The sequence below is a fragment of the Camelina sativa genome, chromosome 8 (genome assembly GCF_030686135.1).
Source record: "Camelina sativa cultivar CO46 ecotype springtype chromosome 8, ASM3068613v1".
Classification (NCBI taxonomy): Eukaryota; Viridiplantae; Streptophyta; class Magnoliopsida; order Brassicales; family Brassicaceae; genus Camelina; species Camelina sativa.
Genome location: NC_141887.1, coordinates 23,636,856 through 23,658,910, shown reverse-complemented (window position 1 = coordinate 23,658,910; position 22,055 = coordinate 23,636,856). Strand labels below are relative to the sequence as shown.

At 36.9% G+C, this 22,055-nt stretch overlaps 7 protein-coding genes across 10 annotated transcripts; 2 read left to right on the top strand and 5 right to left on the bottom strand.

Moving 5' to 3' along the window:
- The first annotated feature begins 1 nt into the window (after position 1).
- LOC104707709 (F-box protein SKIP19) lies at positions 2 to 1,496 on the top strand. Its single transcript, XM_010424132.3, has 2 exons — positions 2 to 371; positions 684 to 1,496. Exons 1-2 carry the CDS (start codon positions 46 to 48, stop codon positions 1,291 to 1,293), a joined length of 936 nt encoding a protein of 311 aa, XP_010422434.2. The 5' UTR covers positions 2 to 45; the 3' UTR covers positions 1,294 to 1,496.
- Positions 1,459 to 3,905, bottom strand: LOC104707710 (adrenodoxin-like protein 1, mitochondrial). Of its 4 annotated transcripts, none has more exons than XM_010424134.3 (8): positions 3,547 to 3,905; positions 3,360 to 3,443; positions 3,142 to 3,209; positions 2,521 to 2,627; positions 2,274 to 2,380; positions 2,098 to 2,147; positions 1,924 to 2,006; positions 1,459 to 1,836 (listed from the first exon to the last, which is right to left on the bottom strand). In XM_010424134.3, exons 2-8 carry the CDS (start codon positions 3,415 to 3,417, stop codon positions 1,722 to 1,724), a joined length of 588 nt encoding a protein of 195 aa, XP_010422436.2. In that variant the 5' UTR covers positions 3,418 to 3,443; positions 3,547 to 3,905; the 3' UTR covers positions 1,459 to 1,721. The 4 variants fall into 4 exon arrangements, with proteins under 4 accessions (XP_010422436.2, XP_087318341.1, XP_010422437.2 ...); XM_087462215.1 differs by having other exon boundaries at positions 2,521 to 2,685; positions 3,360 to 3,460; positions 3,547 to 3,791; XM_010424135.3 differs by having other exon boundaries at positions 3,360 to 3,460; positions 3,547 to 3,791.
- Positions 3,906 to 3,985: 80 nt separating this feature from the next.
- LOC104707708 (uncharacterized) lies at positions 3,986 to 5,348 on the bottom strand. Its single transcript, XM_010424131.3, has one exon. It carries the CDS (start codon positions 5,223 to 5,225, stop codon positions 4,221 to 4,223), a length of 1,005 nt encoding a protein of 334 aa, XP_010422433.1. The 5' UTR covers positions 5,226 to 5,348; the 3' UTR covers positions 3,986 to 4,220.
- Positions 5,349 to 8,328: 2,980 nt separating this feature from the next.
- On the bottom strand, positions 8,329 to 10,007 carry LOC104707707 (major pollen allergen Ole e 10-like). Its single transcript, XM_010424129.3, has 4 exons — positions 9,606 to 10,007; positions 9,055 to 9,369; positions 8,747 to 8,777; positions 8,329 to 8,653 (listed from the first exon to the last, which is right to left on the bottom strand). Exons 1-4 carry the CDS (start codon positions 9,664 to 9,666, stop codon positions 8,548 to 8,550), a joined length of 513 nt encoding a protein of 170 aa, XP_010422431.2. The 5' UTR covers positions 9,667 to 10,007; the 3' UTR covers positions 8,329 to 8,547.
- A 100-nt stretch (positions 10,008 to 10,107) lies between these two features.
- Positions 10,108 to 17,087, bottom strand: LOC104707706 (DNA damage-binding protein 1a). Its single transcript, XM_010424128.3, has 19 exons — positions 16,704 to 17,087; positions 16,114 to 16,162; positions 15,920 to 15,979; positions 15,744 to 15,835; positions 15,220 to 15,271; positions 15,020 to 15,082; positions 14,852 to 14,901; positions 14,580 to 14,655; positions 14,029 to 14,238; positions 13,802 to 13,908; positions 13,581 to 13,689; positions 13,140 to 13,340; positions 12,839 to 13,054; positions 12,604 to 12,714; positions 12,216 to 12,491; positions 11,858 to 12,132; positions 11,392 to 11,740; positions 11,013 to 11,297; positions 10,108 to 10,924 (listed from the first exon to the last, which is right to left on the bottom strand). The coding sequence occupies exons 1-19, from the start codon at positions 16,805 to 16,807 to the stop codon at positions 10,343 to 10,345; spliced, it is 3,267 nt and encodes a 1,088-aa protein (XP_010422430.1). The 5' UTR covers positions 16,808 to 17,087; the 3' UTR covers positions 10,108 to 10,342.
- A 182-nt stretch (positions 17,088 to 17,269) lies between these two features.
- LOC104707704 (U3 snoRNP-associated protein-like YAO) lies at positions 17,270 to 19,932 on the top strand. The gene is made up of 7 exons (XM_010424126.2): positions 17,270 to 17,832; positions 18,058 to 18,400; positions 18,492 to 18,716; positions 18,819 to 19,020; positions 19,166 to 19,335; positions 19,457 to 19,522; positions 19,631 to 19,932. The coding sequence occupies exons 1-7, from the start codon at positions 17,405 to 17,407 to the stop codon at positions 19,706 to 19,708; spliced, it is 1,512 nt and encodes a 503-aa protein (XP_010422428.2). The 5' UTR covers positions 17,270 to 17,404; the 3' UTR covers positions 19,709 to 19,932.
- On the bottom strand, positions 19,924 to 22,021 carry LOC104707705 (uncharacterized). Its single transcript, XM_010424127.3, has 2 exons — positions 20,958 to 22,021; positions 19,924 to 20,200 (listed from the first exon to the last, which is right to left on the bottom strand). Exon 1 carries the CDS (start codon positions 21,719 to 21,721, stop codon positions 20,972 to 20,974), a length of 750 nt encoding a protein of 249 aa, XP_010422429.1. The 5' UTR covers positions 21,722 to 22,021; the 3' UTR covers positions 19,924 to 20,200; positions 20,958 to 20,971.
- Positions 22,022 to 22,055: the final 34 nt, after the last annotated feature.

Genomic DNA, 22,055 nt, shown 5'->3' with positions numbered 1-22,055 from the left:
TGTTTAGTGGATTTTTTGACGTTTCCGATACCAAAGAAAAGAAGAATGGATTCGTCGTCTTTGCCTCCGGCGATGGAGGTCGGAGAATATAGAAACTGGGCAGAGCTTCCGCCGGAACTGACGTCATCGATCCTGCACCGTCTAGGCGCGATTGAGATACTGGAGAACGCCCAGAAAGTTTGCAGATCGTGGCGTCGCGTTTGTAAAGACCCTTCGATGTGGCGTAAAATTGACATGCATAACTCGGACGACATGGAATGCGATCTCGAGATCATGTGCCGTCATGCAGTTGATCGTAGCCAAGGAGGCTTGGTTGAGATTGATCTTTGGTATTTCGGTACTGATGATCTCCTCAATTACATCGCCGATAGGTTCTCTCTCTCTCTCTTTCCCTGTGACTCAAAATCTCGCCCAAATTTTTTAATTTTAGTCAAGAAGAAATTTTCAATTCTTGTTTAGAGATTTGAGGTTGCGAGTTCTAGGGTTAGAAATGGTCGTGAACATTACTATTCCTTGTGAGAATTGGGGAAATTATTCGTAGATTACGATTGTTCTATGTTGGACTAGTAAATATTCACTTGATGGCTAAGATGTTCATGCTTCTTAGGTCTGTGAATGGTTAGGTTCTTCTCTATCTTAGATGTTGGTTTTTAAAAATTGTTAAACACAATAATAATATGCAGGTCGAGTAATCTGAGAAGCTTGAGACTTAAAAGGTGCTCTTATATAACAGACGATGGATTTGTCGAAGCAGTTGTGAAACTTCCACTGCTTGAAGAACTCGAGGTGTCATACGGCTCATTGTCAGGAGAGTCTTTGAAAGTTATAGGCCAGTCTTGCCTGAAGATGACGACATTGAAGCTAAATAGGCATCCTCAAAAAGAGAATGACGATGATGCTCTAGCGATCGCTGAAACAATGCTTGGACTTCGCCATCTCCAGATGTTTGGGAACGGGTTATCAGACACTGGCTTAAACGCCGTTCTTGACAGTTGTCCAAAGTTGGAGCATCTTGATTTACGCAGGTGTCTCAACGTTAACCTTGTTGGTGATCTGCAGAAACGGTGTTCTGAGAGGGTCAAAGTTGTGAGACACCCTAATGACTCGACTCATGATTACCCATTTGATGCTTCGTTTATCGACATGGGTTCATCGGATGATGAATATCCTTATGGCTTCTCTGATATTGATCTGATGTCGGATGATGAGTATGATGATTTCTATGGCTTCTCAGGTGCTAGTGACCATTCTGACGATGACGCGTTTGATTATTACGATGACATGCTTTTCTAGATGCCACCAGATTCACGCAGGGTGATATCTTTTCAAACTTGTTATGACTTCTTTTTAAGTATGCTCATTAGATTCAATGGACTTTATTTGTCCTTGTGGTATGTAACCTTTAGTAGTGATGTCTTTTTCTGTTTGTCTTTGTAAGACTTCTAAACTCGAGAAAAGTTTCAAAAATGGTGATTTGATCATCTTCCTTTGTCTAATTTTTTCGAGTTTATTCTGCAGTATTAAAAGAAAGCAAGCCTTGTGTTTTGCTTAAAGCTTGTTCTGTTTAAAACTCAGACAACAACAAGAAATGCCAAAAGATCAAAACTAAAATATCTAATCAAACTGTTTCCTCTCAGTAAACAATCATCAACACTCTCTAATAGAAACAAGGATCATCTCTTTGATCTTTAATGCCTCGTGTAGAACATTCTCTGCGGAAACTAGTGAGGTTTTGGAACAAATCCATCAACTGCGAAATTTCTTGTGGCTGACGGAATGGCCAAACGGACACCATCTAGCTCTGGGCTTGCAATGACTTGGCATCCGAGTCGTGACCTGCAACATTTTACAGAGAACATATGATACTTTCGTATAAATGTAAACAGATCAAACTACTAATCTTTTCTTAAGTAAGAAAATTACGTTTCTGTAAGCCCAAACGCAAGATCAAGCATATCATTCTCTTCATCTGTTGGTTCTTCAAGTTTGTTGTAATATTCTGTGTCCTGTGAACAAAATTTAAGTTACTTTATCAGCAAAATCCTGGTTTTAGGAAAACAGAGGATGATCTATTAATAACGGAGAAGATTAGTGTACCATCACGATCACGTGACACGTTGAACACGCTAGAGAAGCCTCACAAGCCCCTGAAAGATAAATTAAAAGCAGTTTGTGACTTCTCAAATTGATAAAGGGATCAATCTTCCATACATGAAACCCATTCTTAGTTAATAAGAAGAAGTAATGGAAAAATGAGAAGAAGAAGTCTGTGCCTTCGAGGTCTATATCATTTTCATGAGCAGCTTCGAGCACGGACATTCCAATAGGGACTTTAACAGGAATTTCCTCTCCATCTTTATCGACGAAGATAATGGTTATCCTTTAAAAACAAGATTTTGAGAACTATCAGGCTCATATATTGTGCTTCAATCCTGAAGGAATACATTCTCTATGTGCACAGTTCTATATTGAAGAATTAGGAATATGCTGACATAATGTTCCGGCATCTTTTAAACTTACTTTTCAGTTTCTTCATCACCCTCCTCAGGGGTACTTGCTGAAGCAGTATAAAACCTATGGTTCTTCAAGAAGAATGCTTGTTGAGAAGTCCTTGTTTGTACCATTGGCTATTGAAAAGAAGAAATTGGAAAGATTCAACATCAACATGGAAATTAGAACAGAAACCTGCGAGTGACAAAACCCAAAAGTGAAGTAAAATCATCCAGATAGTAACAAAACCATAAGCCACCCAATTTCTCAGCCATGACATCTTAAGCATTTGCTTAGGCCTTTGAGACAAAACCAAACACAGGACTCTTTCTATTGATTCCGGAACCAACTCTCATTCAGCATAGTAGGAATCCATGTATATAACTGGACGCATTAGCATCATCACTAATTGATTCATCTTACATCAAACAAGGGTAGAAAAGCTGCATTTCGTTCTTCTGAAATCATTTATGACATTCTTGAAGACTTATTACTAACACAAGCTTCTACCTAGCCAGATAATATAGTGATCTCTAACAAAGAACGCTATTCTAAGTTTTAATCAGTGTCTATACATCAAGTAACACAAACCATGTCTGCAAATGCAAAGTGTAACCGAGTATAAGAAATCGAGAACAAGATCAAACTAACCAAAGACGGCAAGTAGTGGCCATACGACCGTTGTAGATTTCTTCTCCCATATGTTGATTTATATCCCTCTGCCAAAACAAGAAATATATAGAGCAGCAAAATCTTAAGGCATCATTGTATGAATCATTCTAATACGCATACGCATTTTGAAATCGAAGTGAGATTAGAAACTTCATATAGCAAACGCATCAAAGAGCATCAATTGAAGTAGATAATACCTCTTGCGAGCTGTTTAACAATGGCAGACCCGGATCTTGAGATCCTATGACCGAACATCGTTCACTGCCGCCTTCGAGAATTAGCTGAAACCTCGAAAGAGCTGAAATTTAAACCTAATTTTGACTGCGACCCAAAAAATGAGGCAAACCCAGAATGTAATAAAGCTGAAGAAAGTATCAAACGCACCAATCTAAGTATCTTGAGATTATAATTTATGCCAAAAAAAATCCAAACTTGGGCCGCAAATGAAAAAGTCGTTCACTTTTGGAAGATCCCAAACGAAGAAGAGATCAATCTTAAGCTTCAAGTTGAAAAAGAGAGGGCTTTGTGTTATACTAATAGGCCAGCGGGTTGAATTAGGAGGAGAGGCTCCGGCAAAGACGACCTCAGGAATCTCAAATGTTCTTCATCATTTGAAGATCTTAAACCCTTTTAATTTTCTTCTTTGTAGTTTTATTGTTTTTTTCAATTTGGATAATTTCTTAAACCGAACCGGATCGTACCGGTCTGACCCAAACAACTAAATGCAACATTTTCATGTAAGATCGCCACAAATTTGATAACGAGAAAACTAATTAAAACAATTTGCCTCCCAATTCTTTGCAGAAGAAAAGACAATCACAAAGACTACAAGAGATAATAATCTTATAAGAAGAAAGAGACACCATCAAAGTTCCAACATCGTAATCTAAACCATTGCACAACAACAAGAGATAATCTTATTATTGATGTCATAATAAAAAAAAATTATTGTCTAGTCTTCAAATAGCCCCAAGAATCTAGCAAGATCTTCTTACTTCTTTGAGAACTCTCAGGTTCCACCGTAACTAGTAATAACACTTCTGCTTCGACCAAAAAGCTCAAGCAACTTCATCCAAACTCTCATTCTGAAGCTCCTCTTCCGCTTTCTTAAAAACCTCATCCCAACCACTACCAGAACTCACATCAAGATAATCATAAGGAACAGCAGTTTTCAAACCAGGAAGCACGCTACGACGGCTCTCAACAATCCTCAGTTCCAATTCATCATCACATTCTCCATGAATCTTCTCAAGTTCATCCCATGTATACATCAACGGCAAAGTAGAACCACACCAAGTATTGAAATCAATTAGCTTAACCCTTCTCTCCTTTGTCACATAAACATCAAAAGTGTAATTCTCTGACTCAAACTCCAACCTAATCTTATCATCAAAGAACTCTTCAATCAAACCCTTGAGCAAATCCTTCTCACTGAGAAGAATAGGGTAAAACGTAGTTACCTCACGCTGGGAAATCCCAACAAGCTCGTTTGATTTCACAAAGCATCTAAACTCCATCTCAGGCTTCAAAGAAGGGTACCATTTTCTCAACGCAAGGTAGAAGCTTTCTGGCCTCGAAGAGACTTTGTCACTACACGAATCATAAGCATTGCAGAGATCATGAACCAACGAATCTGAGGAACGAAACAAGAGAGCAATCTCATTGAAACAAGTACAGCTAAGATTCTGAGATGGGCTAATCCAAGCTGCATCCTTTGGTGCACTCCAATTCAGCTTCGGTAAAACAGTACCGCCTAGGGTTTCGATAGATTCCATGATCTCGATTTCGAGTTGTGGGAAAGATGGGAGGTTCAATGGCGTCTCTGCTTCGTTATCTGAACCTTCGGAGACTTGGAAATCGTCTTCTTCTTCGAAATTGTGGACTCTATTGGGCATCGCGTCTTCGTTAGTTACGGAATCAGGGAGAAGAAACGGACCAGAATCGTCGGTGAGGTAGCTGATGAACGACTCTGGAAGCTTGTGAAATTTGGTTCTAATGGTTATGGATCTGAATTTGGGATACCAGTTCTGAATCTGGCATCGATTTACTTCTTCTTCCTTCATCGCGCGACTGCGAATGACACAAATTTTTTCTCCGCCGGCGTTGATGGAGAGGTTTTAGGGTTTTTGTTTTGAAGACGATAGTGATCCCTGGCGGTGAGCGTGATATAGACGGATAAGGGTTTTTTCAAACTTTTATGGGCCGTAAGTATTGAGAAAGCCCTTATTACTCTTGAATTATAATTATTTTTTTTGTTATTAGAGAGAAATACATGCAAATTTCTTTTCCACATATAATTTTCTAGTTGTAATTAGTGAGTTGATTAGTTTTTGGCTAAAATATTTTAATTATTACAGTTATACAGAAATATTTAATGTTTAATTTAATTTGATTTATGAACACCATACCACAGTAGACCGTTTAGCTCTATTTGTTTATTTAGATATCTAATTTTTTTAGGAATTTGTTAGAAATAGTCCTTTTTGTTATAAATTTAGTTTCTAATAAATATAATATATGTTTGTTACAATATGATTTTTATTATACAAATTTTTAAATGATACAATTTGTATTACTAAACCACATAGTAAGATCATTTTAAAAAATTTAGACTTAGAGAAAGCAGGAGACGGGAAATAGGCTCGCTCGATTCGATGGTTTAGAGTCCCGTATCATATGGCATGCTTTCCTTAGAATCCAATCCATAGACAAAGGGCGTACGGTGTATTCAACTTGACATTTTAATATTTCTAACTTTTTCAATTTTAAGCAACCATTTGCAACCTAAGTGATTTTGTGTAAAATTACATATCCTATGTTATTCAATCATAGATTTTACAAAGTCTATTAAAATATACTGTTATTAAACTGATTATTTAAAAATCTACTTTAAAATTCAATGTTATTGAACTAATCATTTAAAAATTTATTTTAAAATCTTCTATTATTCAAAACAGTTTGTGGATTTGGATTCTAATAATTTTTAGGGATTTGAAAGGATTTGTTTAGTTAAAAATACAGAAATCCAAATCTCATGGATTTAGGTGAGATTTGAAAGAATTTTACAATAAATCATATCAAAGTTCCTAAAATCATCAAAATCATTTAAAATCTCATGAAAACTCAAACCACTTGGAATATTAGATTGAATACAATCCCCTTAAACTGATAAGAGTGGTTATTTTGGGAACTTTAGAGTTATGACTACTTGAACAGATGAAAATTAATAATTGTCTCGATTTTTTTATATTAAATATACGAGTTTCTAAATTTTATTACAAAATATTAAAATCATTCTAGTGATACAATTTTATCTAATACAAGTGATACATGTTAATCTAATTAAGATTAATGTTTTTAATATCAAACTTGTAGTTTTGACTTGGGTGATTAATTAGTGTTCAACATTAGAAGACAATAATAGTAAATTATTGTCACTAGTGCAAAATGTGTCCATGTAATGCAATATTATTGAAGGAATCACTTATTTGTTGGCATTACAATTATTTCCTAAACTTATACTGAGTAATGTACCAAAGACCTTAATTTATTAGTAAATAGTTTGTAAACGGTATGTGCAATACGCCATTTGGAAGTTATATATAGAAAATAAACTCTATTTTTGGTAAGATACTCTACAATTCATATGCTTTTATCAATTTCGTTGCAAATAGCATACTTCTTCTCGTAGTTAAGGTAGACACTGGTAACAACATTACCTGTGAGTAACAACATGAGAAGAAAAAAAACTGTTGTAATTATCAACAATCAGACTCTATAATAGAGTCAACACCATAGTTAAAATATCTGGACCATCTCTCTTTCCACTCTTTTTCCCATTCTCTACTATACTTCTAGTACTTAAACATGCCTCCTTCTCATTCTTTGTCGTCACAGTAGTAGTCATCATCACATGCTTTCTGACTATCGTGGGAGCTCTAATAAGGGTACAGAAAGAGAAAGAGACTCAGAAGTCTTTGATCAAAAGAGGTGACTATTCTTGAAACTTTAACTCTCTTTCCCATTCTCTACTACTCTACTAGTACTTAAACAGGTCTCTGCCTCCTTCTCGTTCTTTTTGCCTCCTTCTCATTCTTTTTGTAGGCGTAGTGTTAGTAGATTTGATGTGCCTCTTCCACCCTCTGCAACGCCATTAGCTGTTACAGGATCGGTTTGTGCCCTCTACCCTTTAATTTTCTTAAATATGTGTCTTTCAGTTAACTTTTCTATGTCATGCAGGTAACTTGTCAACTTCCTATTATTCCAGTTAGGTTATTGAAACCAGAAGTTAGCTTTAATTTTCATTGATATATATACTCAAGATATTTTTTGTTTATATTTTTAGCGATATTAGCTTTAATTTTCATTGATATATATATATATATACACGCAAGATACACACCATGGCAGTTTGAAGATTTGAGCGTGATTAAAAGAATGGCATGTCATTGATGAACTCTAACAATTAATACGACAATGTTCAAGGTTCGCAACTCAACATTAGATATGCTCTCCACCTCTTGGAAAACATATTTTTTTCTCGAGAGAAGACATCCACTTCAAATCTAAGCTATCCAACACCGAGCTATCAAACAACCTAAGAGAGCTCATGCTCCTCCACGGCTCCACCAAGCTATCCAACACCGAATGAGAGGGACAAAGCTACAAGAAAATAATACGCTAATATAAAAAAATAAAAATAATAATAATAATAATATGATAATCACTTGCACTAATGTGGGAGCGATATTTTTGGCCAACCTTAATAATAAGCATCAAATACATAGTTTGAGATTACAAAAATCTTTCTATCCACATTGGAGGCTGATTAAAATCAAATTGTATTACTGGTATTCGTATGATAAGGATTTATGATAAAGTAGGTTTTAAGACATTAATATGTTTCTATAAATGACTCAATATTAATTGATCACTCCATTTGTTATACTAGACACTGTTCTAAAAGTAGCTGTTTAAATTCTCTCTAGATGGCCAAAACCATTCAGGCATCTCGATTTATTTAGCTAAATCGATCAATGGAGAAAGTCAATGATAAAATAGTTTCATAAGAATATTTTGATTATATTGCTCAACCGATATTTTATAGTATACTACGTACTAAGATATATATATTTTTTTGGTATAAAAATAAAGGGATCAATAACATTTTCTGAAGTAAGATATTATTTAACATGAAAATAAAAGAAATAGTTGTTGATAGACGTAAGGAAGGCTCTAAGGCTTTAAGATTCTAAACCCATGAACAAAGGTAAGAACAAAAACAAAGCTTAACTGCTACAATAACCAAAAGGTTTGAAAATTTAGCTCAAGAATAAAGATTCCCGCACAACTGATATTCATATTTCTACGTTTTCGGCAAAGGTGTTAGCCTCTCCAACTAATAAGCAATACAATTCCGATGTACAAGTACATCAGCATGAGCCACCGAGGTTTATCCTTCGATAGAGATCTTGCCGCGGAGACTTCTGATCTGAATGAAGAAAGAATTATATCTTTTGAAGAAAATGTTTTCGCCAACTATAAAGAATATTGGAAAATAAAGGGAAAAATTTTGGGCACTTACTTGGATACATCATAGGAGCATTTTCCGTAGCCTGCAAGCAACAACATAACAAAAATCCACACATTTTATTACCATCAAAAATAAAACAAAAAAGTTTTTAAAATTAATTACCTATATATTTTAGTAGGAAAAAAAACAAAATAATATCCAATCAATAGTTCAAGTAAGAAGTCGATTATCTTTTACAAAATAGAACAATTTGCATGTATCGTTTTAACTTTTTATACTGTATTATTTTTCATCAATTTTTTTTTTTTGGGCGGAGTCGATTACACTGTTCACACTAGTAGTGAATCGTATGTACTTACTAGGGTTAATCTTGGTGAGTGTAGCTGTTCTACCGAAGTAACAAGCAATGCGATTGTTCCCATTGGTTTGGTAATATGCATTAAACGCAAACGATGCGTGCGACACGATCGTGTCTGGTTCGTAACAATCACCATGTCTCTCAATGACCGAGCAATCCACTCTCCCAATCCCACATGCCCAATCTAGAGCTCTCTGTAGCTCAGCTTGAGACGCACCTGGTCGAGCCACACACCATGTTGTTCCCTCCAAGAACGTTGTGTTCCCTTGTGGCCCTACTAGTGACTCTGACCTGATCGTCATCACTGGCCTTGCCGCTACACATTGAGCATACGTGATCGATGAGATGAGTAAACAAAATACTCCTTAATTTGTTATTTTTTTCATATTAAATAAGTTGCAATACCAAAATATTCACTTTCATGATTATTATCACCTATGATTGACTTTGAATCATTAGGACTTATTAGGAACGCATACATTAGAAAACAAAAATCTAAAATCTATAATTTCTGTTCTTTACTAATTAGAGAAGAAAAATAAGATGATTTACCTTGGCAAAAGAAGTTCAGTAGAAGCAGAAAAAGTAGAAAAACCCAAAATTGAGTTCTCATTTCTTAAACCCAAAGTTTGAACTAGCAAAATTTTATATAAAGGGAAGAAAGAATCTAGATCATCACACCACCTTAAGAAGAAACCTTATATTTTGTGGTACATAAGTCTCTAAATATGATGACCAATATGATCGAGAGGTGTTGTGTTTACTTGTTACAAGAGAACCTAATTAAATGAGAAAATAAGAATCTAGATTTCTTAAGGAATCAAAGGTGCCTTCAAGAGAAGTAAAATGTTCAGTCATATCTTTAAACCAAAGAAAAAAACCAAAAGAACATAATCGCATGAGATCTAATTTTAGAAGATTTAATATTGGAATACTACTTTTCCAATCTATATTAACCGATTTGTTTTCTGTTTAACACATAGGGAAAAGTTGAGAAAGAGACGTTTACAAGCAAAGAATTAGCAAGCAACATCTTAAAATAAATATCGAGAAATACTAAAATCTGTTTATAATATATATTACGATCCGACCCAAAAAGGCAGTCCTGTCCGCTTTGCTTCCTGGTTCGATTTAGAAGACAATACTTTCAAGTTTTAACCAACACAAGTTATCACAAAGACAACAACTCAATCAAACTTCAAAAGCTGATGTCAACAAAATCAAAAGAAGACTTTTTTTTAACTCAAGAAAGCATAAAACAAATAAATAAAACAAACGGTTGATTTGATTCAGTGAAGCCTAGTGAGTTCCTCAACTCTCTTACACAACTCTTCCACTTGAACATTCATGGATTTAGATATGTCCTCCATCTTGTTCCTACTCAGATCCAGAAACGACTCGATTAAGTCACCATCCAAGAAATTCCTCGCTTCTGCGGTTCTTTTCTCGTTATTAAACGACCTCCATTGCTCGTGGCTTAAGCCGCCAACTCCTTTAATCACTTTCCTCAAACTTGACTGTAACTTCTCCAAGAAAGTATACTGTTCTTGAGGAAGTGAAGCTATTACTCCAATCACTCCATTGACTGTACCAAAGATGACTGTTGGGATCTGACCAATCTCTGAATCAGGTAGCCTCATTACTAGAGATCCATGGCGGAATCTGTTCACAAATTCCCCAAGGTGATACTCTCCAACTACCTCTAACCTCCCTCGTTCTTCATCAGTAGCTCCTTCACTGTTCTTTTTCACTGTTAACAGATTGAAATTGTTCTCAGCACCAAGGTAAATATCATCATCAAGTATCTCAACCGCTGACATCCAATTCGCATTGTAATCCCGAGCCCGCTCCTCGATTGCACCTTCCTCGTGCTATAACATTCAAGAATCAATCATCAGAATAGTATCAAATAAACAAAGATCAGTTCTTAACCACACAAATTTCATCTATAAGTTATACCTTGTATAACAATAAGGAGATTGATTTCATGAGATCACCAACAACGATAAAGTCTCCACGGGTCTGGACATAGAGAGCTAAAATGTGACCGTGATGTCCGCATTCAGACTGCAGTTCACGAGTGCCATCATCCCGCAGCATCCACTTGTACAACTGAATCTTCTGATTAATAGCAGCAAGAAGTTTTCCATTAAAGGCATTGAGGGAATAAACAGCTCCTTTTGTTTCTTTCTCAGCAATAAGCTGCAACCTCCCATCTTCAACTATAAATACTAAGATCCTTCCCTAAATCACAAAAAAAGAGGTAATTCAAAGAAATATTAAAAAACAAAATTTGTTTTAAGAATGTGATGATACGTCTCCCAGAGAAAACAAATACCTTCGTTGGTTCATTTTCTTCCGGTAACACATATGCGGTTCCAACACAGTAATAGACATTTTTATCGTCCGTGAAAGAGCAGCTCAGAATGGAGCAACCGTATTCAAAAGAATCCAGAGGGTAAGTTGAAATAAACTCGAAAGTTTGGTCGTCCAAAAGACGGACAAAGTGCATTTCAGATTCTTCAGCATTTGTCTGGTTTCCCAAACTGCAGATACCAAATGTACGCGTCTGCTCCTGATGGCAGATTCGACGAGCATGCTCTCCAAGAGGAATAGTGCGTATGTGAAGCTTCTGAATATCATCAATGGTACCAATAGTAAGTTCACCTTCCCTGGCAATCGCTAAACTGCTCATAAGAGAGAACAGCGAATCAGATTTCACAGCCACTTCACTTTGATCAGGAATTGGAAACCGAAAGCACAATGCAAAAGAAAAAAAAAAAGAGGGAGGATGTTTAGTGTACCTGTCGGGAAAAGCAGCAGAGTTGAAAGGACACATATGACTAACTTCTTTAAGATTGACATTACTGTATAACAGCTTCTTGTTGCTGCTATAGATTACGGTTGGTCTATCAGATGCAGCAAAGACATGTGTGGCGCTTTTTGATGAAAATGTACGCAGAGTTATAGGCTGAGTCCCAAGTGATACTTTTTTCCTGTCTTTTAACTGCCCCGTAGTTGTATCCAACTGGAAGTTCAAAAGATGACCATCTCCAAGAGCACACAGCAAGTAAGAGATCTGCAACATAACATATGTTAACTTCTACCATGAAATTTCACTCGGTTCTAGGCTTATGTGAAGTAAATACAATGGAATCATACCCCTTCAAATGTACAAAGAAGAACAGATCTGGGAATTATCTCCCCTCCTAGTTGCTCTTTTGTAATAAGAGTCAATTCTGGCAGCGAAAAGATTCTCACACTTATATCTGTCCACATCCCAACTGAAGCTAGCTGACTGTAGTTTGGATTATCACCGATAGGATTTATATCAAGGCAGGAAACCTCGTACTCCAAAAGGGCATGTTGCACTTCCGTTAATTTACCATCTCCAATTTCCAGATAAACCAAATGCCCACCTCCAGTTGCCAAAAGAACCTAACAAGCAAATTTAAGAGTCAATCTACAAATGTTTATCCTAAAACGTGCTGTATGTCTAGACACTCAAAAGTCAAGATTCCTCTTTCAAATCCAGAATGAAAATATATACTTGGCTGGCATTTGCAGTTGCAACATTAACAGCGAATCCAGCTGGTGCATGCCACTCGTCCCGTAATTCTCTAGTTGTAGAACTGACTAGTCTAACAGAATTTGAGGTAACCTGATCCAGAAAAGGTAACAGTTGATTCATATTCAGGAATAGAGAAAAGAGACCAGATAACTATTCAGGTGACATCTGTCAAATGCATGTCTTCTAAAACCCACAAAGCACTAGAAAAGCTTACTTGTACAAGTTGATTGTACACAGCGTCATGGCAAAATAAAGTCTGCACTTGAGATAAGAAGCCCTCAATCTCTGTTTCTTCCAGTTCATCCTCAAGATTCATGGCTAAGATACGAGTTTCACTGATAAAGCTAACTACAAGGAATGTGTCGAAGGCTTCATCAATTGAAGATTTCAATGACCACATTCCTTTGATACCTTGAAGTTCCACAGAGGCCTGTAATACAACGTATTTTGAGATAAGTACCAGAAGAGAAAATTGTGCAATCAAGACATAAAGATTTTCGCGACATAAAACAAACCTGTTCATTGATTCCTATCCCATTGCGAACTACGCGAAGAGAACCATCCTTAAATGCTCCAGAACAAGTTACAACCTGACCTTGCCCCTGTCTCTCGAGATCAACTACACAAAAGTCGACAATAGGCCCCAAGTTGATATACCTTTCCAAGACTTCTACATATGAGCCTTTTGCATCAGGATGTAGATTTAGCTTTACTAGCTGCAATTAGAAAATCAAAATGGAAACACTCAGATAGCTGATTCTACCTTTCCTAAAATCCAGATCTAATGAAGGAATTACTTTTTTTGAACTTATGTCTTTGCTAGAGTCTAAATCTGAAGAAGATAATTATCAATGAACAATTGGACACAACTAAAGATCATGGAACCATATCAATTTACATTCTACAGGAACAAGTCAATAAAACAGTGTAGCCAGACATTTTCATTCCTAGCATACCTGAGAGTCGCCATAGCTTGAGCCAACAAAGACAACGGCATTGTCAAGGTACGATATAGTCGATGCAATGGACGTTTCACCCAAAAGCTCAATTTTGAGGCCAGTGACCCTTCAGATACAATACAAATAAATTCAGCATATGCACAAATTAATAAGTTCACTAAAGCTTGCAATTGTTTAAAAATATGTAAAATGACAAAGTAATTACAAATTACACTCACTTTTCTTTCTCGTGTGTTATAACAAGCAGATGAATCAATCCAGCATGGTCACCAAGAAGATACCTAGAGCCATCAACATCAACTCTTCCATATGCTTTAGTGATAGACTGGAAACGAAAAATAATTGAAGGTCAAATACTAAATTTAAGAAAGAAAACAAGGGGTACTCATTGAAAGCTCAAGCAAATGTTCATACAAGCAGGTGACATTATGTTGAAAGGACTTACAGGTCTTATTGGTATTGCTTTGAATGCATTAGCACTACAATAGACAATTGTTTCTTCGCCGATAATAAGGACACCACAGAGAGGTGGTGGTACAGGAATCAGTAGATCAGCACCATTGTCGAGATTATTCTGTGACCATGGACCCTCGACAAAATCCTTATCTTTTAGAGATACTTCATATGTTTTGACATGACGAGCATCTTTGTTATCCTGTGAAACCAAGCACTTGTTAGTTCAACTGGAGTTAATTCTAGATTGCATTACAAACAACAGATCAAATCATCAAAATAGATTATCAAGTTAAGAGAAAAGACAAAACAAAATCGGAGTCTGTTTTAATAACTGACATTCAAATAAGTAGAGTAAAGTTAATTGCTTAAACTCCATAAGCCATCAACAATACATAAATTAACCAATTCTATGAGAGTTCGATAGTGAACTCTGGTAAGACTTAAAAATAAAGAATAAGGTTAATAAATGCCCAATAAACAAATTTAAATGCATGTACAAAAATTCTTTCATAGCATATCCATGTTTACATATTTCCATACCTGATAAAGTACTGCAATTGTAGGCTTTGCACATCCAAACAGAAACTTGATATCCAGAACCTGCAATTCCTCTAGCCTGAAATTTAGGCACCAAAATCAATATATCATTCAGTTTGAAAAGGTCTACAGAATAATCATATCGTAAAGAATGTAGACGACCGAGACTATTGAGGATATGCAAAAGAATCAGATGCACGGAAACAAGTGCGCACTAGAACACAGGCATAGGTGACAATCTAAAACTGTACTGTTCTTACTGAATAAAACAATACCTGATATTAAAAGCTTCCTTGAGCTGTCCCTTGTTATCAAAAGGAATAACCTAACAAAAGAACCAAAAAAACAGATCACATCATCATACATTGTCTAAGAAGAAAGATCAGTGGAAGTTCAGTAACATGATACAATTCAGCAAATGAGCACATATGACAAATATATACCTTGAACAAGCCGTCATACAGATGGAGTCCAATTAATCTACAATCTGGATCAATTATGCCAATCTACAAAATCCAGTCAAATCAGAAGTAAGCTACATGACTATCAAACCGTTAATCACAACGTATACTTTTAAATGAAGGAAAGAATAAAAATTAAGCATTCTGAAACGAACAGTGCAAGAATGGAGATTTTTTAATACCTGACCATTGTCTGTTGGTCGGCCTATACGATCAGAAACATCCCCCATTGCTCTGAAAAATGTCAAAACATCATAAAGAATCAGTAATAAAGTAGAGAATGGTCATCTAATATATTGCTTCTTTTATTAACAACTATGCGAGAACCATACATGTTTAATCTATGCTTTGGATATACAGCAATATAAGAACATGTATCAATTTTGCGAAAGGTAAGACCCTATAAACAAACTATCTAAGAACATGTATCAATTTTGCGAAAGGTAAGACCCTATAATCAAACTATCTAATAAATGCTCAATAAGATTCATGATCTGCAATGTTAAAGGTAAGAACCTAAAACAGATTCCGAACAGCAGAAAGATGGTGTAAACTGCTATCTAAAACAAGCAAGTTGGTATCATGCACTAATCTGTGCATCGGCGGCGAGTGTAATGCATTCTAACAAAACAAATGACAGCACAACTGGTTGGTTAACACCAAATTCAACGCATGAAAAGGTAGTATTATAATCTGGAAACTATACCTTGTAATAAGCTCAGAGGACTCAGCATCCCATTGAAGAACACAGAATTTGTATCTCTCCGTTGCAATGAACAAAAAGTCTTGCGCTTCGCCCTACAATGTGGACAATACTATCAGCATTGTAACTTACTAATAAGACCATAATAAAAGAACACAATAAGAGATGTATATACTCACATGTGGCCGGAACAATTCCAGAGTAGCGATTCTTCCATATATAGGAACATCCAACATAGGCTGCAATATAGGAACATCCAGCAGATTCTTATATCATTAACAAAACAAAGCATGGCAACAAAGTTTTAAAATTTATACTCTAATGCACATGGAACTTATTCCATATAAACTCGACATAATAGAGATGTATGTACCTGAAGTCCTTGTGGGGTAAGCAAATGGATCTCAATTCGAGTACATTTCCTGAGAAGAGAACAACACTGCTGTCAACCTAACATTATAGTGGATCTGATATAATAGATGTTACAACTCAACGAGACAATGCTAAACCTAAAATTGAGATAACTTTCAAACAAATTTACAGTACTGAAAACTAACGATGCTTGAAAATTATCCACAATCGAAAAAGCCACGATCTTCAACATGCAATTGAGTTCAGAGCAGTAACAGCCACACCCAAAAAGAAAAAAAGACAATTCTTTGTAGCATCTTCAAATATCCACTACATCAAAGAACACAGAGACACTAAGATCCATATACTCAATCTCCCAAGTGTGAGAGGTTCTCAATACTCAAACTTCTATTTGATTAAAGCTGCAATTGTAAATTTCAAGAACGACTCAACCCTACAGTTTTGTTTGCAAAGTGAGCAAATTTACAAAAATTGACTCGTGACACAAAATTCATTGAAAACCCTAAACCCAAATCAACAGCTTCAATTCAAAAGGGAACGAATCGAGGAAAAAAATTTGATAAGAAGTAGAGGGAAGGGATAGTTTCATACGCTACAATGAGATTAAGCTCTTGAGGACTGGTGAAGTTGCCAACGCAAGAGTGAGTAACACTGGTCGGTTTGTGAGCCGTAACAACGTAGTTCCATGAACTCATCTTCTTCTCCTAATTTTTCCCCAGGGAATTTGAGTTCCACTGCCTAACACGCGAGGGCCTCGAGGAAGCTTCTAGATTTCTCTAACGAGCTTTTGGAATTTTGACATAGAGAAGAGAAGAGAGAGAGAGAGAGAGAGAGAGAGAGAGAGAGAGGCCAAAATCGAACAAGGAAGAAGAAAGAGAAACCTTCGACAAAGACTGGTCGGTTTTGTATTATTCAATTGACATATATGATGGAGATGATCCGGTTCGGAATTCAATTTAGAGATCTGAGAGAGATAAACCGATGAAATAGACCGAACTGATTCGATTTAAGTTAAATGAAAACAAACTTTGGTCTAAAAGCCCCACAATATTTAATGGGCTTAGCATTAAGTTTTTTAACTGATGGGCCGGGTCAGTCCGGGTAAATCCCGGTAAACCCGATTTCTGAAGAAAACCTAAGTGGGAGATTTTAAAGTTGTAAACTTTTCTCCGACCAAAACATACAAAATCGTTTTCTTAGCTTCTTCCGTCGCCACTAAACCCTGAGGCTAAACCTAGACGAGTCAAAGGTGCGATAAACGTTAAACCCTAAGGAGAGTGAGAGAGAGAAATATGAAGTACAACAACGACAAGAAGAAAGGTGGAGGCTTTAAGAGAGGAGGCAAAAAGGGTTCGAATGATAGGGATCCATTCTTTGAGGAAGAGACGAAGAAGAGGAGAAAAGTGAGTTACGATGACGACGACATCGAGTCTATAGACTCTGATGCGGAAGAGGATGGATTTACAGGCGGAGATGAAGATGGGAAAAGAGTTGATGTGGAAGTGGAGGATGAGGATGAGTTTGCTGATGAGACGGCTGGAGAGAAGAGGAAGAGATTGGCTGAGGAGATGCTTAATAGAATGAGGGAAGCTAAGCGTAGAGAGCGTGATGCAGAGGATGGTGATGATGATGATGAAGATGAAGATGAGAGTCTTAAGAAGAGTTTGATGCAGAAGCAGCAGGAGGACACTGGTAGGATTCGAAGACTTATTGCATCCAGGTAATGAAGAAATTTTGAACCTTTCATGTATTTTCAAATTCCAATTTTTTAGGTTTGAGATTTTTTTGTAATTTAGGGTTTATGGGTAGTTAGTGCTTTAGGGAAATGGTTTAGTTGTGAAGGAAATTAGTGATTTTGTACATTTGTTATTATGTCAATTTAATTTTATTGTGTTTGAAGATTAGTTGAGAGTGGTATTGATGAAAGTTTTTTTTAATGAATCAGGGTTCAGGAGCCACTAAGTACAGATGGATTTAGTATTATTGTCAAGCACCGACGATCTGTTGTATCGGTAGCTCTATCGGATGATGATTCTAGAGGGTTTTCAGCTTCGAAAGATGGTACTATTGTGCATTGGGATGTATCTTCTGGTAAAACTGACAAATACATATGGCCGAGTGATGAAGTTCTGAAGTCTCATGGGATGAAACTGAGGGAGCCTCGAAATAAAAAACACAGCAGGGAATCTCTTGCTTTAGCTGTTAGCTCTGATGGTCGTTATTTGGCCACTGGAGGAGTTGATCGTCATGTTCATATTTGGGACGTTCGTACCCGAGAGCATGTCCAGGTAAATGAGATATTTTGGTTTTTGTTTAGTGTTTTATCTGTTTGTTCTTCATCAAGTCTTGCGCTCAGCTTTTATAATTATGTGTCTACAGGCCTTTCCAGGTCACCGGAACACTGTTTCTTGTCTATGTTTCAGATACGGAACTGCAGAAGTCTATTCTGGTTCGTTTGATAGAAATATGAAGGTGTGGAATGCAGAGGACAAAGCGTTTGTAGCTGATAATTTTGGACACCAAGGTGAAATTCTAGCCATTGATGTGCTACGGAAGGAGCGTGCACTTACGGTTGGAAGAGATAGAACCATGCTGTATCATAAGGTAATAGTTATATCCTTCATCTGGACACTATTGAGAGCTAGCTATCATCATAAGGTTTCTATTATTACTCTGTATTTGTTAAGCTGTGTTATATGATAATAGGTGCCTGAGAGCAGCCGTATGGTCTATCGTGCTCCTGCATCATCTCTTGAGAGCTGCTGTTTTATCAGTGATAATGAGTACCTGTCTGGTTCGGATAATGGAACTGTTGCTCTTTGGGGGATGTTAAAAAAGAAACCGATGTTCATTCTCAAGAATGCGCATCGTGATAAAACTAACGAAATTACCACCAATGGAAGCGTAGGTAAAACTTCATTTAGATCCTTTCCATCTCATCTCTGTTGCAATTGAATCTTGACATTGCATTATATAGTTACAAAAAACACTCTTGTTTTCGTTTCAGCTCCTGATGCTCTGAAATATCTAATTCTTGTTTATTTGCTTAACAGAAAACGGTGCTCATGAATCAATCGACAATGACTGTTCAGCAAGTTCTTGGGTCAATTCAGTTGCTAGTTGTAGAGGTAGTGATCTTGCTGCATCTGGAGCTGGTAATGGTTTTGTGCATTTGTGGGCTGTTGAAACTGGTGCCATTCGACCTTTGCACAAGCTTCCACTGGTAAATTTTCTTTCACTAGCTCTGTTCTTAGTGTTGTCTGATGAATCTGTTGTTTGTTAATAATTTAAGCATTTCACTCCATCAAATAATAATCCTTGCAATGTCTTGTATGATCTTACAGACTGGATTTGTGAACTCTTTGGCTTTTGCAAAGTCGGGTAAATTTCTGATTGCCGGTGTTGGACAGGTATGTGATCATCTCATATTTTCTCTTTTGTTTCTATCTTTTTCTTCTTGTGTGTTGAAATGCTAATATCATAACCTGTTGTGTATTGTGAAATTGATATGATGACAGGAAACGCGATTTGGAAGATGGGGCTGCGTAAAGTCTGCGCAAAATGGTGTTGCAATACATCCCTTAAGGCTGTCATAAGTATTTCATCGGGATTAAAAGAAGTGTTGTTACAAATATTTTTGAGTTGCTAAGCCAAAAAGATGGAAACTGAAGTAATATAGGGATTAGAGGTCTCTGCAACTCTTGAAGTTTTTGCTCCCTTTTTTGTTTGTGCTTTGTACCATTTTTTCTTTTTAATACGAGAGATAAGAACTTTAACATTTTGAAGTTTTGATGAATCAAAGAGGATAAAATTTCCCAAACATTTTGCGCTCATATTTCACCTTTGGACTCTAGATGATGTTGAAGTCATTTGACAAATGGAAAATTATAAGCCAAAAATCATAAAATGCAGACTTTATTATTTGTGAAGGTTTGGACGTGGATGGCTTCAGAAAGTCTCGTTTGCAAGCAAGACTTGAAGAAGCAAAACCTAAATGCAGCTTGTGAACAGGCTTGTGAAATTTCTTGTGTGTAGTACTTCTTGAAGAAGCAGGTCTCGTTGCTATTCCATTCTAAACATAGAATCAACTGGATAACAACAAACAGAGAAATCATTAGGCAAGCTCTGAGAATGACTTCATGCAGAGAGATAAGAAACCGCAAAGGAATCAGTGAACACACAGTCACACATACATCAATAAGAAACCACAGAACACATAGATAAGGAAAGGTCCGAGTAAGCGTCCATACATAAATTGAATACCACAATATGAGGACTAGATACATGCTATATGCAAACAGGATAGATATATAACTAAACAAGAGCACACATCTAGTATATAAAGATACCGAATCATCCAAAGAGCCATAAATAAGACTCTGCCTACATGCAGAAGAGCCACCCTAGAGAAGAGAATGCTTCTAAGGGTAATCCATTCAGCTTTTCTTAACACTAGCTTAAATACAAGAGAGTGATTATCATTCGTCTACTTCACCGGTTCAATACTATGCTCATAATTACCTCTCAACAAGGAAATTTAACAGAAAAAGGTTGAACTTTTGATTAGTATCATACTGCGTGAATTCTAACCGGCCAAGTTTGAGCCATTTTCTACAACATCATAAACCTAAGACGCCAGACTACTACTATCAATTCCGAGCCATTTGCCACAACAAAGTGAATCCAACACTCGGTACTAACAATTTAATCCTGAATGGTTCCATTGATCAATACTACTAAGTACTAACCATTTAATCCTGAATGGTTCCAATGATCGGTAAAAACAAACGGTAATAACTCATCTCAACTTTAAGCAACAGCAAGATAAAGACAAAAAACTCTAACCTTTAAAAACGAAATCATCTCAGCTTCTCTTTACTTGAGCTCTTCTTAGCTGCATCCATAACCTTCTCAAGATACCCTTCAATAGGCGGAGTAAGAGTAGCCATACCACGATTCGCCGGAAACGGAGTCAAATCAGGCTCTAACGCAGCCTTCTTCAGATTCTCCGGTAACGCCTCAATCGCAGCTTTCTTCAAATTCAAAAACGCAGTCTCAGCTGCACGACGCTCTCTATGCTCTCTCATCAGCACTTTACTATACTCCTTCGCAAGTCTCTCTCCATCCTCTTCGGTCAGCTTGTACTTCGGCAACTCATCGGCCTCAAAGATCCCTAACGAAACGTAATCCAAACCAGCGGTACCAATCCGGATCGGTTCATCGGTGACTCCCATTGAAGCAGCTCCTCCTTTCTTCTGGATCTCCATATCTCGTTGCTTCTCTTTACTAATCAACCCTAGCTTCTCACGCTGCACCTCGCGCTCGATCTCCTTGGGTGTCAAGTAGCGAACAGGACAAGGAGCGTTTAAGCATTGCTCGTAAAGCTTCTGCTTCTCATCTGAAATCCTTCCTTTTCCTTTAACCGCTTCTTCTCCGTCTCCAGCTGGTGCTCCGCCGCCGCTTTTCTTGGTGGCGACTTTGTTACGCTTCAATGGCTGACCTGTCTTCAGCTTAGCTTTTCCTTTAGGAGTTCCGCTTGCGGAGCATCTTTGGAGAAGGTTGTAACTCAGTGATTCGATGATCGGTTTTGGTCTTGTCACTCGAATCATGTTTTCGTTTCTGATTTCTTTCTTCAAAGCTTTCGTCTGAAAATGGAGATTTAGGGTTTTGCGACTCGACTGTGGAAGAAGAAGAACTCACTAGTCCTACGACGTCGTTTACGTCCAATAAAGCACGATGTCAAAATTGTAAATTCGTCTTAACGTTGAGGGTTATCATGTCATAACATAAACTCCAGTTATGCAAGGTTTTCCGGTTTGATTTTTTCATTTCCCGTATACCGAATTAGAACCGATTTTGCATTGTTTTGGTACAATTTGATTTAATTTTTTGGTTTTGTTTTGGATACCGCAGAACCGATGCTTCTTTTGTAAAAGGGTAGGT

Bases quoted from the DNA above. Each gene is read 5' to 3' on its own strand.
- LOC104707709 (XM_010424132.3), top strand. From the start codon at position 46: ATGGATTCGTCGTCTTTGCCTCCGGCGATGGAGGTCGGAGAATATAGA. The intron at 372-683 runs GTTCTCTCTCTC...AATAATATGCAG, and splicing joins CTCAATTACATCGCCGATAG to GTCGAGTAATCTGAGAAGCT.
- LOC104707710 (XM_010424134.3), bottom strand. From the start codon at position 3,417: ATGTTCGGTCATAGGATCTCAAGATCCGGGTCTGCCATTGTTAAACAG. The intron at 3,210-3,359 runs GTATTATCTACT...TTGTTTTGGCAG, and splicing joins TGTTAAACAGCTCGCAAGAG to AGGGATATAAATCAACATAT. The intron at 2,381-2,520 runs GTAAGTTTAAAA...TTGTTTTTAAAG, and splicing joins GGTGATGAAGAAACTGAAAA to GATAACCATTATCTTCGTCG.
- LOC104707708 (XM_010424131.3), bottom strand. From the start codon at position 5,225: ATGAAGGAAGAAGAAGTAAATCGATGCCAGATTCAGAACTGGTATCCC.
- LOC104707707 (XM_010424129.3), bottom strand. From the start codon at position 9,666: ATGAGAACTCAATTTTGGGTTTTTCTACTTTTTCTGCTTCTACTGAAC. The intron at 9,370-9,605 runs GTAAATCATCTT...CTCAATGTGTAG, and splicing joins ACTGAACTTCTTTTGCCAAG to CGGCAAGGCCAGTGATGACG. The intron at 8,778-9,054 runs GTAAGTACATAC...TGTTGCTTGCAG, and splicing joins ACTCACCAAGATTAACCCTA to GCTACGGAAAATGCTCCTAT.
- LOC104707706 (XM_010424128.3), bottom strand. From the start codon at position 16,807: ATGAGTTCATGGAACTACGTTGTTACGGCTCACAAACCGACCAGTGTT. The intron at 12,715-12,838 runs GTAAGCTTTTCT...TTTCTGGATCAG, and splicing joins TGTACAATCAACTTGTACAA to GTTACCTCAAATTCTGTTAG. The intron at 12,492-12,603 runs GTATATATTTTC...TTTGCTTGTTAG, and splicing joins CAACTGCAAATGCCAGCCAA to GTTCTTTTGGCAACTGGAGG.
- LOC104707704 (XM_010424126.2), top strand. From the start codon at position 17,405: ATGAAGTACAACAACGACAAGAAGAAAGGTGGAGGCTTTAAGAGAGGA. The intron at 19,021-19,165 runs GTAAAACTTCAT...TTTGCTTAACAG, and splicing joins TACCACCAATGGAAGCGTAG to AAAACGGTGCTCATGAATCA. The intron at 19,336-19,456 runs GTAAATTTTCTT...ATGATCTTACAG, and splicing joins CTTTGCACAAGCTTCCACTG to ACTGGATTTGTGAACTCTTT.
- LOC104707705 (XM_010424127.3), bottom strand. From the start codon at position 21,721: ATGATTCGAGTGACAAGACCAAAACCGATCATCGAATCACTGAGTTAC.